Here is a 17,183-nt window from a genome sequence, read left to right as displayed (position 1 = left end):
GTAGACCAGGCTGGCCTCAAAATCAGAAATCTGCCTGCCTCTGCCTCCCAAGTGCTGGGATTAAAGGCGCATGCCACCACCGCCCAGCAAGAAGCCCAGTTTTAGGATCTTACTAAAGAAAGGTTCGACTGAGCTCACATCTCTAAACTAGTAAACCTAACAACCAAAATAGAACAAATACTACATGTAGGTCAGAAACTTTGTTTGTTTTCATGAGGGGGAGAGGCTGACCACCTGCCTCACTCTCGCTGCCTTGGGCAGCAGGCCCGTGCTCAGCCTGGGAAGCACACTTCTCTGGATGACACACACAGAACTCCACTCCTCTCACCCTGCGGCAGGACTAAACGCAAGCTCACACTTCGATGACAGGGATGCCCTTTGTTACTACTGAAATAACAGACGAGGAGGAGGAAACATATGGATCAACTGCAGATGTGTCCACACTGAAAACGGCACAGCAATAGCGCATACACAGAAGCCGCCATGTGACAGAGCACACACTGAAAAGTTGTGGTAGCTAGAGGCGCTGGAGAGCGGCCTCAGTTGGTAGAATGGTTACCTTGCAGCTACGAGGATCTTTGTTCAGTCCTTAGAATCAAGCTTTAAAGAAATCTGGGTGTGATGGATGTGCTCATAACCCCAGTGCTGGGAGGGAAAGACAGGTAGAGTTCCCACGGCTTGCTGATAGCCAGTCTAGCCTACTTATAAATTCCAGGCTAAGTGTGAAACTCTGCCTTGAAAAACAAGGTGGAAAGCTCTTGAAGAATGACATCTGAGGTTGTCCTGTAACCTCCATCTACACATGTGCAAGCATGCACCTTTATGTACATCCAATATGCAGCTAAGAATAACTAGAAGCACAATGCTGACAAAGGATACCTAAAACTGAGACAGTTAACAATAGTTAGGTTGATGATAATATACAGATATGGACAGCTCTCATTTGGGAAGGATTATTATGTACCAAACACTACAGTAGAGCTGTATATAGAACTCACTTCTGTCTCTCCACAACCCCACTATGTTATGCTCATATTACAGAATAGGAGTGAGGATAATTCAAGGCATAGGCTCCCTTCAAGGTCACAGAGCTAGTTAGGATATGGCAATTAGTTAAGTGACCCAGGTTTGTTGGATTTTAAAACCAATACTCTTCTCACTGGGCCTAGGAAGTGCAGTGATACAAGAAAACATTGTCTAAAGCATAGGAAAATGGGTGCTATGACGTGATTGTTTACAAGTTTTGCATATCTTTTCTTTCTTGTTCTAGACTTTGTTTTTGTTCTCGACATTCTTGATGAAAAAGGACAAACCTCCACAAACTATATAGGAAACGTCTCCAAAATAAACAAGAGAGAATTTGGCTTATGTTTTATACTTTTCCAAGTGACTTTAAGACATCTGAAGAGAAAGGCTCTGTGAAGCAGAGGCAGCGTGCACCTGAGCACAGGCTATGAAAATGAAGGCAGAGCTGTCCACAGCGGAGTGCACTCTGCTGTCCTACCTGGAGCTGCCCTTGTGTAATTATTGACATGGGTTACTCTCCCAACCTCTAAGCTTATCATCTAGAGTCTACCATATTTGATGTGTATTTTTTTTTTGAGACAAGGTCTCCCTGTGTAGCCCTGGCTGGCCTCAAACTCAGAGATCCACCTGCCTCTGTCTCTTGAGTGCTGGGATTAAAGGTGTGATCCACCATACCCACCCAACTCTGAATATACAATTTAAAAGACCCAAAGCATTATTTTAAAGAGACATCAATATGCTTGAAATTTTATATAAAAGTCTAAGAAAAAAATTTAGGGCTTAGCTGTTAAGAACGTGTACTGCTCTCACAGATAACAGGAGTTTGACACTCAAGCTGGGTGGCTCAAAGCCGCCTGTAACTCCAGCTTCCAGAGACCCTCCTCTGACCTCTATGGGCTCTGCATTTACACACACAAATTCATACTCAGACACAAATATACACACAATTAAAAATAAAGACAAAAGTCTCAAAAGAGGAGAAGTTTTCCTATGAACCTACAGTGATTAATCTTAAGCCTGACTTGTCAGATTAGCCACAGTGCTGAAATGGCCTGAACAGATGACCTTCCTAGCAAACGGGCACAGGTGGGGTGAGGGCATCTGTCCTTCTTTTGCTGCATAAATAAGAATTAAAAATATACTCACCATAAAAAGTGAGGTAGCCAAAGAGTGCAGACACAAAGTAAACCAGGAAGCTCAATGCAATCGCTGTGTTGGTCACATTCTGCATCCTTTTCTTTGAAGGGCTGAAACAAACAAACTAACCCAGTGAAGGTTGACAAAGCCAGTGATCTGAATCATATCTGAGGAAAGGAGCATCCCAGGCCAGTCAGGGACAACCACGAGTTCATCAAGGACTACACACTAGAATTCCCAAGCTGACACAGACAGAGATGGTGTCACTGGCAGCATTCCCAGTGAGGACAGAATTAGCTCTTGGTTGCTGTGGTGGTTTGAATAGGAATTGACTCCATAAACTCATGTGTTTGAATGTTTGACTTACAGGGAGTGGCACTATTAGGAGGCCTGGCCTTGTTGAAGTAGGTGTGGCCTTATGGGAGGAAGTGTGTCACTGGGTGTGGGGGAGGTGGGCTTTGAGGTCTCCTATGTTCTAGCCACACCCAGCGTGGCACACAGTCTCCTCTGGATGCCTATGGATACAGATGTAGAACTCTTGGCTCCTCCAGCACTATGTCTGCCTGCACACCTCCATGTTCCCACCATGATGACAATGGACTAAACCTTCGAACCATAAGCCAGCCCCAATTAAATGCTGTCCTTTATTAGAGTTGCTGTGGTCATGGAGTCTCTTCACAGTAATAAAACCCCGACTAAGACAGCTGCCTTGTTTGTTTGTTTTTTTTTAAGCTAACACTTAGAATTCAGGACAATAGGGAAGGGTTCATAAATGAGAATGTGACTGGATCTGAAGGCCAAAGCGTTCCACAGTACCTTTGAAGCTCACAGTATATAGGCAATACTGAGGTATGGCAGAGAAATGAAAAAGCCATGGTTGGTATGGCATAAACACTCTGAAAAAAAAATTAGAACAAAATACTATTAAAAGCTACATCATTTTTATTTGATAATAAACTCAGTTCTTTTTGTTTTAATTATATTTTTATTTATTTATTTTTGTGTATGTGTGTGCCCATACACCCACGCCACCTAGTACTTGCAGAGGTCAGAGGATAACTAGGAGCAGTCATCAGGGCCCTGGGGTCAGGCCCTTAGACAGGCCGAAGGCACTCAACAATACAACCGAGTCATCTGGCCTGCCCAACAACAAAGTTCTTTTTAAAAGACAACTTAGTCAAATGTATGCCATCTTTTCTAAACGATCTCTTCAAAAGGCAGAGAAAGAGAGAGAGAGAGAGAGAGAGAGAGAGAGAGAGAGAGAGAGAGAGAGAGAGAGGATCTGCAGTCACCAGCAACTACTATAGCTTACAGGTAGGTGGCCTGCTTATTCAAACCACAACATCTGGCTGGCCTCTCATATTATGTTGCTTTATTACAATTACTACTTTCTATATTATTTGGATAAGATAAAACTAATTTAGGTAATATATAAATAGCTACATTTAAAGTGATTTGTATTCTACTTCCAGTCACTAAGGTATGCACGGTTTAAATCCATCTCATCATCCACGCAGCGTTCGTGCTAATGCTTTTCCTTACTCAGGCCAAGTAAGTACTCCAAAGAGAACCACATCTCTGTACTGCCAGAATCCATGACCAACATCTTTCTTAATGAGCACAAAGATCATTAATTCTAGACCCAAGAAACTCCTTAGGATCCCATGTAATAATACACAAGCCTAAAGTTTCTTTAAAAATTATTATTAGAATACTTAACAAGAGCCAGAGAAAACTGTTAGCAAGCCAAACGTTAGTACCCTCTAAATTAAAGAACTGTCTTTAACAAATGGATGGCAATAATTTATTTTCTCTTTTCTGGTCTAAAAATATTTCTCCTTAGCTAGTATTGGGCTCTTTACCCAAAGAAATTCCAGATGAAGACCTACTTAGGGATGCAGTACCTAGCTAGGAAGCTGTGTTTCTTGAAGCTGTATTAGGGGAATGAGAGCTTAAGACACATTCTCTGTTTCATAGACTGTTCAGTTTCCTGGCCTGTCAATTACCCTGCCCTGATCTTTAAGGCCCACGGAGATCTTTGCCGTGTGAAAGATGTGGCGACCTCCCTCTCAAGGCTTGGGAGACATTTCTTAGTTATAAACTGGAGATAAAAGGGAAAGTTTTGCATGGAGGACTAACCACATTAACATTCTATATTAACAAAGCTGTGCAAGGAGGAGAGAGGAGAGTCTGGCGTCTTGAAACCTACAAAACAGCATTTCATCAGAAAAACAAAGTAGAGAGGAAAAGGCTCCCAGAAACAGGAAGACTCTGCTTGTTCCACTAGAGCAGAGCAGGGACTACGTAAACGGTGGTCCGTTTGTCTGCTTGTGCTCAGGGGCTCTTCCAGGCACTTTCTGGACCCTACAGCTTTCTTAGAGTGGCCTTGGGGCTTGGGGCTTGGATTTCTGGGCTCTGCTGTGAACATCATAAATTCCCCTGGAATGCTGCTCAGAGGGTATACGGGCAGTACTCAAGTGCTGGCCCATTGATGAGGCTGTTTAGCTGGAGACCAAAGTCCTACTCACCAGGGAGGAGTTTTTGATGTAATTGGCGATTTAGCTTTACAAGTCCAGAGCGCAACAGGAAAGCCATATCCACAGAGGACCTTACTGGCCAGACCAGACATTTGGTAAATCTGTTCTTTTAGGCAAAGGCCCATTTAAAACAGGCTCCATTTAAAAGCATGCCAAAAGAAAGAAAAGAAAAAGGTGGCTGTTTCATAATGGGCCACCCTGTGTTAAATAATATTATTCTTCTGGTAGGCAATCCTATACTTAGCACTTTCATGAAAATTAATTAGTTACAGGTACAAAGACCTAAGAGACCCTGTAACACAAATCTCTTAAAACTTGAAATGTGAAAAATCAACCAAAAGTATCTGTTAATAACTTACACACCTCTTTGGAGAAATGAAAGAGCTTCGGTTTACAGTCATCTGCTGCGTTTGAAATCTGTTTAAGAGTATTGAGGGGAAAAGAAAAACCAATAGGTATTAAAAGTCAGAATACACCAACAAATATGATGAATTTATTACTACTAGAATTTCAAATCAAATTTCTTCAAAGAAAAGTTCTAAAATGCTATGTAACTATTACCTTTCACCAATTAGGAAAATAATCATTTATCTCCAATTTCTTTTTAGTTGAAAAGTTAAAAATAAAAAAAAAAAAGCTAAAAATTATTACCTGAAAGACTGCATTGTTGCAATTTAAGGTCACAGGACAAGGAATGGCCCACTTTTTAATTACTACCTGTAAAAGTAAATGTAGACCGCACTTAGATGATCTGTAGTAAAGTTCATACAAGTTGATGTTTTCAATAAAGCCAAACAAGGGGCTAACAGAAGTTTCCTTGAAGCTCTGATTTTCCCCAGATAGAATGGCATCACCCTTTAACATGGTCACTGGGCGGATGGAAGGACCCAGGATGACAGGAGCGCTTTATGTCTGATCAGTGAGGAATCTTGCCTATTAAAGACTCTTGTGCCGCCGGGTGGTGGTGGTGCACGTCTTTAATCCCAGCACTTAGGAGGCAGAGAAAGGCAGATTTCTGAGTTCAAGGCCAGCCTGGTCTACAGAGTGAGTTCCAGGACAGCCAGGGCTATACAGAGAAACCCTGTCTCGAAAACAAACAAACAAACAAACAAAAGACTCTTGTGCCAATTTTCAAAACTCCAACAGTACCCTGGTTTTGCTTTTAAAGTGCAACTCAAAGAGGAAGCATGTTTTCAATGATAACTGCAGAGGATATTTATACGTGTCAGTAGCAGACAGAGCAGAAGAGAGGCAGAAGTGAGGGGAGTGTTTGCTGGCATTCCTGATGAACACATACTTTTACCTCTTCAGTTTTTCACATTTGTGCTATTAGTGAGTGTGGAGAGAGCTGGCCAGAACTCGGGTGCAGAGCTAGGAACTCCAGCTGGCAAAAACAGAGTAATCCAGGGGGATGCTGTTTCCCAGAATCATCAATGAGCATGCTTCAGGATTTGACTCTTAATTGTGGCCCGTCCTGTTCCTGCAGCCCCAGTTGTGGCTGTGTCAACACTGCCATTGTAGCCCTGTTGCAGGCACATAATTACTCCGTAAATGTTTGCTCCAGGCTAAATCCCAGCATACAAAGGAGCAAAGAGAAGAAAGGAAGTATTTGTCTTTGCAGGAGACCAGTAAGTAAATACTATTCCTATTTAGAACTTATCTAGTTTGGGATTTTAACAAATTCAATCAAAATTTTATACAGTGATAAATCTAAAGAAAACACACATTTTAAGGATTAAGTTAATGAGAGAACCCAAGAGTCACTTTTAATTTAAAATTTAACCCCAAAGGGGGTGGGGTGTCTAAGGACAAACTGGGCATTTTCAGGTAAGTTTTCAACATAAAACCAACTCCAACCATCCATTTATCAAGAGACAAGAACAAAACAAGAACCAAGAATTTCATTATCTTTTCTTTTCCTGAAAAGTTGTTTTTTTGTTTGTTTGGTTTGGTTTTATTTAGGCTTGGTTTTGTTTTAAAAGAGAGATGGAATGTGGGGTGAGGATGAAGGTGTTGGGAAAAGCAAGGCCACTCCAGGGCTCTTTTCAGCCTTACTGATACCACTCCAAATTCAATGTCTCCTGTTCTCCTCTTACGGGTGAGGGTAGAGAGGATGGGATGGGGGAGAGGCAGTTTCTGACAGCAACAGTGCCTCTTGGCTTCCTGAGCCTACTGAGCACCAGGCCTTGAATGCCAAGTCAAAATCCTTCAAGATGCAATATAGCCTATTTCATTGATTAGAAAAAAACTATTGGCAACTTAGTTTTACACTAACATAAATTCCATTATTACAGCTAATTGCTCTGAGTCGGATGACTCACAAACCTGCATGGTGGAATGGGGTAGAGAGAGAAGCAGATAGGTGAGGCGTGGGCAGAGATCCAAGCACAAGAGAGGAGAGAGTCACAGGGAGTCTTTGCTTGGCCCTGAAGACAGACTGGGTAAGAAGGAAACTCTGGAGGATGGAAAGAGAATAAGAGAAATCACCTTAGGCACCAAAAATATTTAATACCCTTGCACAAAAGGCCCTTCATCCTCTGTCCTCCTTGAAGCCTTTCATTTCTGCAGGGCAGCTCCCACCTAGCTTCCTCCCATATTCCTTTACAGAGATCTCAGCAACTCTCCCCATCCCTCTCAACGCTGCTGACAAGAAGTTAGGTTATAAAAATGAAGGATAAAAAAAAAAAAGGTGTCTGCAACGGCCACTTTGGGCTACTACCAAATTGAAACGTATGTTTAAATGTAGATTCTCTCAAAGGAAATTTATGCTAAATTTTTAATGACAATCAGGATCTGGAAGAACAGCTAGTAGAGACACTTTGATCTGCAATGCTTGATGAGTACAACTAAGAAAATGTTTTCTGGATTGAGTCTATAAAATATAATATAAATGTGATAGACTTACACATTCACATTCTTAAAATAAACAATGGTCAGAGATGTGGAGAAAGGTGAAAAATGGGCCAGAACCCAACCACAAGACAGGAGAGAATCACTGGGACTCTCACATTTTAAAAACGGGCACATGTTTTTTTAAAAAGTCAGTTAGCTAGGCATGGTAGAGGACAGCTTGAATCCCAGCCCTAGGGAGGCAGAGGCATGGGCAGATAAATTTCTGTGACTTTCAGGCCTGTCTGGTCTACATAGTAAGCTCATGGGCAGTCAGGCTTACATAGTAAAACCCTGTCCCAGAAAACAAAAAGATAAAAACAAAAATAGAAATAGAATCTATAATAAACATGGCAATAAAAAAATAGCATTGAAAAGGTATAAACTTCATGGTCTTGCTGGAATCTAAATTTCAACTCTTCTCACAGGTAGAAATCCAAGTAGATGATTTGTGGAGCATCAGGATTAATATGGGAGAATTATTTCCATGTGACCCCTGCAGCAGAAGTCTGCATTGAATTAAAGAGTATCTGCTGCAGCAGAAACAAAACACCGCAATAGACATATTGCATCAATACACTCCACCTGTGTTAAGCTATTGACTGTGAAAACGGAATTACTTCTACCTATGAAATGCTTGCCTTGTCGATTAAGCACCAGGGCAAAATTCAGTATGTTATCTACACGTGATTAAGATCCACATATTCCTCTGTATATGTGGGATACCTTCTAACCACGTAGATGTTTCTCAACAACTACCTTGTGATGAAAATACCTACTGTTTCTCTCTATAGTACAGAACCTAAAAATTATATGCTAACCTGTCATTTCCTGAATGACAATTGGGGTGGGTAGAGGGATAATTTTAACATAGATAAATTAAAAAAACGACCAAGCACTGTTAAATATTTCGGCCTTAAATTTCTTACAATACAAATGTCTGTGGAGAGTTGCTTTATCCTGTGTCTAGGAAGAGGATTTAACTAAAGACAGATGTGGTGCAGATATGACTGGTGTCCATATACATAGTGGGTATGTGGTTGCATGTTTGCGTGGCTGTGTGTGTGTGTGTATATAGTGTGTATGGTGGCTTTGTGTACACATAAATGTAGTAGTATGTGGCTGCAAGTTGTGTGCGCACATGTGTGTGTCAGAAGTCAACCTTGTGTGTGTCATTATTCAGGGGTTACTCATCTTGCCTTCTGAGAGTCTCTCATTGGCCTAGAGTCCACTGAGTAGGAGTCGGCTGGGATGGCTGGCCAATGAGACCCAGAAATCCACACACCTCTGCCTCCCAGCACTGGAACGTAGGCATTACAGCGTGCCTGACTTCTCATGTGGGTCCTAGGAACGGAATGCAAGCCCTGATGCTTGCAAGCCAAACACTATCAGCTGAACTATCTGCCCAGCCTAGAGACTGTTTTGACAGCTTTTGAATCTGGCTCTATAGCCTGCTTGTTTATGGGTGACATCTCCCCTTGATTCAGTAATTAAGAGAAAGTTTAAATGTTCAGGAAAAAGGTTACTTGGGATATACATGTTCCTGGCAAATTAAAAATATTTTATCCTATGTAAGGTTTTACATTTATATACTTAATATGGAAGAAAATACAGTGCAAAGGAAAAAGTTTATTAAAATCTATACGCAAGGATCTGTCTTTGGAGAATTAAAAAGCCTGTGTTAAATTATTTTATAAATATAAGTTAAACTGCCATCTGATATATAATAAAAGTCTGATAATTAAAATATATTTTCTGCATATGAGGAAAAATATTTATTCCCAATATTATCTTTATGGGAACATTTTAAGCCAAATATGCAGGGCGGATTGTATTCATATCCCAGTTCTCTTTAGAGCTTTCCAACTATAGTCTCAAACTATAACTTCATCAGTGGAATAAGGCCCCACGATGCTCTGTGTTAGCTGACTGGCAGAGCAGAGCCCACTGCTGCAGAGTGCTCTGCTCTCCAAGGGTCTATTCTACCTAATCCCAGAGAGGGCTGTGTGCCCCTCTCCGGCCAACTATAAGATATACTGTAAGATTTGTTTTAAGCTTCTTTAAATTAGACAAAAATGAATAATCCTGTGACTGAAATTAATTTTATATTAAAATAGTGCTGTTAATAATATGAAGTGGGCTATGGTGCCCAGTGCACAGCAGCTAGAGAACGTCACTCACACAGTTGTGTTTTGAGATGAAATGAACAATGCATTATATTTTAAACTTACCACAAGAGCAAAGAACACCATAAAGAAAAATGATAGACTGCTTGTGTAGCCAAGAAAGCCTGTAAAATACCAATAAAATAAAAAGCAATTTATAAGGCAAGTGATCCCGACTTACAAATAGAGCCATGCATCTTGGGCATGGTTTCTATTGCAGCTTGGTATCTGGGCCTAGGGCCCGTCTGTCACAGATCATTATGTAGCTCTGCACAGCAGAACAGGATCCGGCTTACCATGAGCAGTGCGGTGTAAAGGAAGGCTCTCTCCTCAACGCTCTGCTGTAAGGACTTCATTTTAGAGGGGCAGGCAGAAAGAATGCTACCATGAGCCAAGCCATGCGTTAGTTAGCTAGGCAGGGCTGAGGACAGAACAACCGAAAATGGGCCAAGTTTAAAAGGTCTCACAAGCATGACTCTTCTAAACACATGGTGTTGTGAGGTTAGAAGCTTCTCATTCTGTAGACCTCAGGCTCTTTCAGACTCACCTATTCTGGGAAGCAGTGAGAGAGGGAACACGATGCCTACACAGATGATGATTAGCAGCACCTGTCCATCCAGATACCAAGACCTGTCAGGAAAAGCACTGTTAGGCACAGGACTCAGACTCGGACTCTCTCTCTCTCTCTCTCTCTCTCTCTCTCTCTCTCTCTCTCTCTCTCTCTCTCTCTCTCACACACACACACACACACACACACAGGAGGGTGGGGAGAAAGACAGACAGGGAGAGGGATCATCTACTAAAAGAAACCCCACTTTTTTGTTAAATGTTCTTAGGAAACCCTTGCACTATTAATAATAAATATGAACTTAGGGAATGTATTAAAATAGTATTGATATAAGCCTGTAACTCAGTATAAAGGCAAGATCAACAGTTTGAGGCTGGTCTGGACTACATAGTGAGACCTTGTCTCCAAACAACACTTAAACCAAAACAAACACACAAAAATGCCCGATGAGATGCCATTTTTTTCAATTGCCAAAATAACAAATACTTAAAAATGAAATAACAACTCCTATTGGTGAAAAGTACTGAGGTATGCCAAACACAGCTGAAAACTAAAGCCGTATTAATTCCCACATGGAAAGCAATTGGCAATAGATGCTAAGAGCCTTCAAATAATTATGCCCTATAAGACTTATAAAATACCATGCACAACAAAAACATCAGCAATAGGAACAGAGACTTTTATAAAATGATATTTATTGAGAACATTTAAAATAATAAAAATTGAGAAAGTCATGAAAACTGGAAGCCAGCTGTGTAGTCTGACACTGTTTGGAGAAAAACACAGATATTATTAAAATCGGACAGGAACTTCATTGTTTCTGGGTGACAAGGCAAGGAGTCATTTTCCTTGTCGTACCTCTCTACATTTCTCCAGGGTTTAGGAATGGGTATGAATTACCAGTTTAAAAATGCTAACCTTTTCTCTAAAAGCTATGAGAACGCTGAGTAAGAATGGTTGGTTAGTAGGGTGATCACGTGTTTGCTAACAGAGAAGGAACATGGGGCTGGGGTCTGTCACTAAAGTGCCTGCCTTGTAAGCACTAGGATCCACAGAACCCACCTTAAAAAAACAAACAAACAAACAAACAAAAACAAACAAACAAACAAAAAACCCTGGGCACTTGGCACAGAACCAGTGTGCTCAGGGGACCTGGAGGCAGGCCTGCTGGCCAGATCAGTCCCATTAGCAAGTTTAAACACAGTAAAAGACCCTGTTTTTTTTTTTTTTTTTTTTTAAAAGAGCTGAATAGCACCTAAGAAACAGCACCCTAGGTTGTCTTCTGATCTCCACACACAAGTGTGTACACATGTGCACATACACATTCATGTGCACACACACATTCATACACAAAAAGAATGAAAGACAACTTTCAGTACAGAGAACACTCTGAACATATATTTAATAATAATAACAACATATTTTTAGTCAGAAGGATATATCTAAAATATAAAAAATGGCTATTACGCCGGATGGTGGTAGCACACGCCTTTAATCCCAGCACTTGGGAGGCAGAGGCAGGAGGATTTCTGAGTTCAAGGCCAGCCTGGTCTACAGAGTGAGTTCCAGGACAGTCAGGGCTACACAGAGAAACCCTGTCTCAAAAAACCAAAAAAAAAAAAAAAAAAAAAAAAAAAAAAAAAAAAAAAACCAAAAAAAAAAAACCAGGCTATTACTATATGGTTGTAATACATGGGTTCACATATAATTTTAATTTCTTAATACAGCTATAAAAAATTTTAAAGTTAAAGCTAATTCCCCAAGACCTAATACATGCACATGTGAAAGACAAACAATTCATGATAGAAGTGCATGAACTAGCAAATATATAGGAAGAAAAATCTAAATCTAATAACAGTTGCTAGTTAAATATATCTACCCTGAGATTATTGAAATTCAGTTAGTAAAACAGTTAAAGATGTGATATAATTGGTCCAACATGTATTACTATGTTTTTGTCTAATTAGTACTCTCTGGGAAAAGAATGGCAATATGTAACCAGTACAATGGAAGTGTAGTAATTAACTAAGAAGATCAGCAAAGCATATTAAATATAAGAAAATTAAATATAATTGTACCAATGTAAGAAAATAAAAACCCAACTGGGTAGTAGTGGTGCAGGCCTTTAATCCCAGCACTTGGGAGGCAGAGGTAGGCAGTATACCTGAGTTTGAGGACAACCTGGTCTACAGGGTAAGTTTCAGGATGGCCAGGGAACACCCTGTCCGGGAAAATGAACAAACAAAAGAAAGAAAACCCAGGATAGAACAGATCTGGGAAACATTAGAAGATCAATGGGGATTCCTATGGTGTTTGGTAGATGCTTTCAACTTAACCCCACACTGTGATAAACTATCCTCTTACACTCTCAACAGGTAGCCAGTGTCCCACTGCCCTGACAAATTCAGAGAGTTTTCCTTTGCCTGGGTTTAAGAGCTGGCTTCTAGCATGCGTGGCCTATGCTGTTCAGTGCGGATCATTACATGTCCTGGCTTGTGAGGACACCCCTTTGACAGACCTTTACTCATTACTGCTGGATAATGACAGCATCCTCTTGAAGAGTGGAAGAGGAGCAGCAGCAGCAGCAGCAGCAGCAGCAGAGAGCGGTGGCCACTTCCCCTGCCCTGCTCTAACTCCTGTCCTCTCCCCACAGCTATCTCTGCTCTGCAGGGCTGATGCTGTGCTCTCTAGGTACACCTGCATGTGCCTCTCAGTGGCTGGGGTACAGGAAGTACTACGAAAACAACCACAGAATAAACACAAACGGATGCTCAGCATGTTCATCTTCTAGTTACTCTTGAATAAAAAAGCCAAAGAGGAACTCCAAAATAGCCCTTCCCAAGAAACACCTGGCAACTAAACTCTGAAACTGGCAGTGAGCCCGGGGCTCTGTCTGAAACGTCTTTCCTTCTGGGACCCAGTATCAGACCCAGACAGTTGCAGTGCCAGTAGAAAATGGCCCCGAGGGAGTAGCGGAGCAGATTCCATCTGTTAGCACTGCTGTTCCTGCTGGATAACAACACTGCATTGTATACTGAAGATCTGTTAAGAGGGTGCAGCTCATGATCGATGGTCTAGTCAAAGAAAGAAAGAAAGAGAGAAAGAAAGAAAGAAAGAAAGAGAGAGAGAAAGAAAGAAAGAAAGGAAGGAAGGAAGGAAGGAAGAGGAAAGAAAGAAAAAGATAAAAATGGTTACAGATCAACTTGACTCTTAACTCTTTAAGAGGAAAAAAAAAAGAAGGTGGAGTTGTATTAAAGGGTGTGTGTTAAGCCATAGGACTACAACTTTCCCCTTGCATAGGATTAAAGGAACACTTTGAAATCCAGAGGTATGGTTGAATGTGGGTGCAGAAAATGGAATCCGTGTATATCTGTGAGAGTGGAGACTGACACAGCCCTGACTGTAGAGTATGAAGGCTCAAACTTGCAGAGGTAGGTAATGCTTGGGCTGGAGGGGGCTCAGAGGTCACTCTGCCCAGCATCTTCCCTTCTTGTGTAAGGATGGTGAGCTCTCGACTGCAGCAAAGTGAAAACTCGAAGTCCCAGCAGCAAGGCTGAGTTTATGTGGTTCCCCCGCCCCCCAGGTGATCCTTCATCTCTTCACTTTCTCTTTAGGACTGAACTTAAAATATTAATATGAAAAGGAATTTGTTTTAAAACAGTTTGTCTAGACCTGGATACTGGTTCTTATACTTGTTGACTGATGTTAATAAAAAATCAATCGTTAAGACATTGATTTCTTTATCATTCATTCATTCATTATCAATAAAGGCCACATAGTAAGACATGGGGAGTGAGTTCACATTTCACTTGCAGGCCCCAGACAATTGCACTGTGTTTGGCAATGGAGATTGTCCAAAGAACAAATGAGATTAAGCCTAAACCCAGAGACTACAAACCAGCAATAAGCAGTCTTAAAAAGTACATATTAAATACATTTATTTTACAAACCAAGGTTTTAGGATAAATTATTGCACATAAATTTTTTTCCTAAGAGGAAAAAAAAAAGAATTATCTACCCAAACTCCTGTTTTCCTACTGTGACCTAGTATACATTTTCTCTGAGCCAAAAGAATTAGAGTCAAAGGTTTTATACTTCCTAGAAAACTTGTTTGATCTGTGGATTTAATCCTATATGATAAAAATGCTCCAACTATGAAACACAGAGTATAAATCCTTAGCTGTATTGCAAATGCTTGGCACGCAGATGTTTTTTCCATTTTTTAATGAAAGCCAGATTTATTTATAAGTTGCTTTAATTTCATTCTTGAATAGAATGGAACAAGAGTATCGTATGTTCTCAATTAGGATCGTGCTCACATCCCATATCAATTATGTAACTCAAATGCAAGACAACTTAATTGTGTCAATCATAGTCCCCTGACAAGACCATTAAATGTTAACAGAGAGCTCCCAACTTTTAACAGCTATAGATTTAAAAAATACAAGTTATTCTAGGAAAAACATAGATGTATCATAAGAGCTTGGTATAAGTATTACTGATTTTGATTTCCAATATTAACTTTTTGAAATTAGGATTTATGAACACAAAGTGATTTGACAGCATCTTTAAAAGGGTCATAGCGCATGTAGTTATCCATACCCACAGGCAGCCCAAAAAATAAAGACACTGGAAAGATCTTAACTAAACTTATGGTAAATCAAACGTCAAAATAAAACGTCAATATCAAGTAATCTCAGTGAAGAAATACTTCCACATAGCTCACCTAGGAATGAGCTGTCCCCACCCCCCCGCCATGTTCATTACCGTAACATTTGTCTCCGACTTTACAAGATTAGGCTTCAAAGACTAATGCCCTGTATCCAATTAATATAGTCTCTAAATAAATGAATACAGGACATGTAAAACAATACGAATCATCAAAAATGTGCAGTTTTCACACAGAGTGGGTGAAAATCGGTGACAGTAATTGAAGCGTGCAGTTTTTAAAAGCCCATTCATGCTAGAAAGAGGACATTTATATAAAGGTTTTACTAATACAAGTAAAACAGGAGTTTTCAGCCATTTGAAACAAGTGAGAAAACAACAATAGACATGGCAACTGATTTAAAGAGAAAATGTTTTAGCAGATAAAACCCCTCAGTTTTAATAGCAGTTCTACTACACAGCACTTTAAGTGTTTCTAAATTTACTTAAAACATATTAATAGAAGTCACTGAATTCAGGACTTAAAACTAAAACAAAAGATAAACAACAAGCTTGGTGACATATGACAACCATTAGGATTAACAGTTTATTCATGTTTGACTCTGAGCTTCCTGGCAATCTGAATAAAAAAGGAAAATCTACCTCTAACACAATCACTGTTGCTAGAATTCCCCTGTTGTCCTCACATACACTGTGCTTCACACTCATAAGCATGTACACATGTGCTGTCTTATCTGATCATTATAATAACTCTGTTAAGGAAGCAACTAAACAAAGATAAGGTCATTGGTGACCTCTTTTTCTTTTCCTTTTAATTAATTAATTAATTTATTTTATGTGCACTGTTATTTTTGCCTGCATGCACATCTGTCTATATGAGAGCATCAGATCCCCTCAGGAACTGGAGATAGAGACAGTTGTGAGCTGCCATGTGGGTGCTGGGAATGGAACCCAGATCCTCTAAAAGAGCAGCTGGTGCTCTTAACCTCTGAGCCTTTTCAAAAGGCTTGTCTGTTTTTGCTTTTTTTTTTTTTTCCTTGTACTGAGACTTGAATCCAGGGCCTTCAGCACATTGGTGAACTCCCAGCCCTCGCTTGTACCCTCAAAGCACTAGGTAAAGAAACCCACAGCTCATGACCCCTTAGCTGGTCAAGGGTTGGATGCTTGAAGCTAACCAGCGTGGAATGAATGGGATACATGTCTCCTTACTTTTTTATTCTTCCTCACATTGCCTTGAGTTCTTAGCTCCATGCACACATTTCTCAACTTGGAAATCAAATAACAAAAGTGGTTATTAAGATTTTAACAACAAATACAAAAAAGTGTATTTCACACAGCTATTTCTTAGAGCAGTCAGATGTCTAACAGAACATATTTAGAACAGAACCAGATAGAGCAGAGCATAATCCGGGAATCTGAGAGCACGTTGTGGGACCCTAATGAGCTTTGAAGTGCCATGTGAAGTGCCCTCTGAGGATGAAGGATGTTGTCACCCCCATTTTAACACCATCTTGACAGTTCTTATTTAGATGGGAAATAACTACTTTCCTTATACACATATCTGCACTTGTCTGCTTCTTCTAGGGAAGCCAACTTCTCTAAGCTGAAAACGCAAGTCTGAAGTTTTCCCCTGCATTCCAGATAAGTTTGATTACTGGAGAAAACCAATCAAGTACTCCAGTCTAGAAACAGGGCAGTCCTTTGTTGTGGTTTGAAAACTGGACAACTAACAGGCTGAACCCGAGCTTATTTTTCTGGGAAGAAAAAAGGAAGTCTTGTTCTAGATATCAAAAAGAAAAGCATAATGAATGTGGGTTCCTTACCCATAAAAAGAACTAAGTCAATATACCGTGTAGGAGCCTGTGTTTTTAATGGAGAGAGGCAGTACACCATGGTTCAGTTTTATTCATAGTATTAAGAAAGGGTTCACCCATAGTTCTTTACGCTGTCTAATATGAACTTCACACAGTGGCTGCAACCATCATAGTCTTTGTCACTGCGCCCTGCTGAGAGGGTGACAGCAGAGATCACTCCATGTCCCTCCCACGTCGCAATCCCGAGGCTTCCCCTAAGCTCGCCCATCTTCACGCCCTAAGATGCCGCCTTACTTTCTCTAAGAGTTAATTCGGACTTGACTTGGCCTTCACCTTCATGGAGCACAGTGCTCCAACACAGTGGGTCGTCAGCAGACAT

The 17,183-nt window shown here is 40.5% G+C and overlaps 1 protein-coding gene across 2 annotated transcripts in view; it reads right to left on the bottom strand.

Moving 5' to 3' along the window:
• Positions 1–17,183, bottom strand: part of Slc38a6 (solute carrier family 38 member 6) — a 63,098-nt gene that overhangs the window by 7,444 nt on the left and 38,471 nt on the right. For both annotated transcript variants that reach the window (XM_031355314.1, XM_031355315.1), the window contains exons 7-12: positions 10,302–10,384; positions 9,821–9,879; positions 5,352–5,417; positions 5,064–5,117; positions 2,980–3,059; positions 2,173–2,273 (exon numbers count right to left, since the gene is read on the bottom strand). In XM_031355314.1, coding sequence (XP_031211174.1) covers positions 2,173–2,273; positions 2,980–3,059; positions 5,064–5,117; positions 5,352–5,417; positions 9,821–9,879; positions 10,302–10,384 — 443 coding nt within the window. The remainder of the gene's footprint in view (positions 1–2,172; positions 2,274–2,979; positions 3,060–5,063; positions 5,118–5,351; positions 5,418–9,820; positions 9,880–10,301; positions 10,385–17,183) is intronic.

The sequence above is a fragment of the Mastomys coucha genome, unplaced genomic scaffold (genome assembly GCF_008632895.1).
Source record: "Mastomys coucha isolate ucsf_1 unplaced genomic scaffold, UCSF_Mcou_1 pScaffold6, whole genome shotgun sequence".
Classification (NCBI taxonomy): Eukaryota; Metazoa; Chordata; class Mammalia; order Rodentia; family Muridae; genus Mastomys; species Mastomys coucha.
This window is presented reverse-complemented; position numbering and strand designations above follow the sequence as displayed.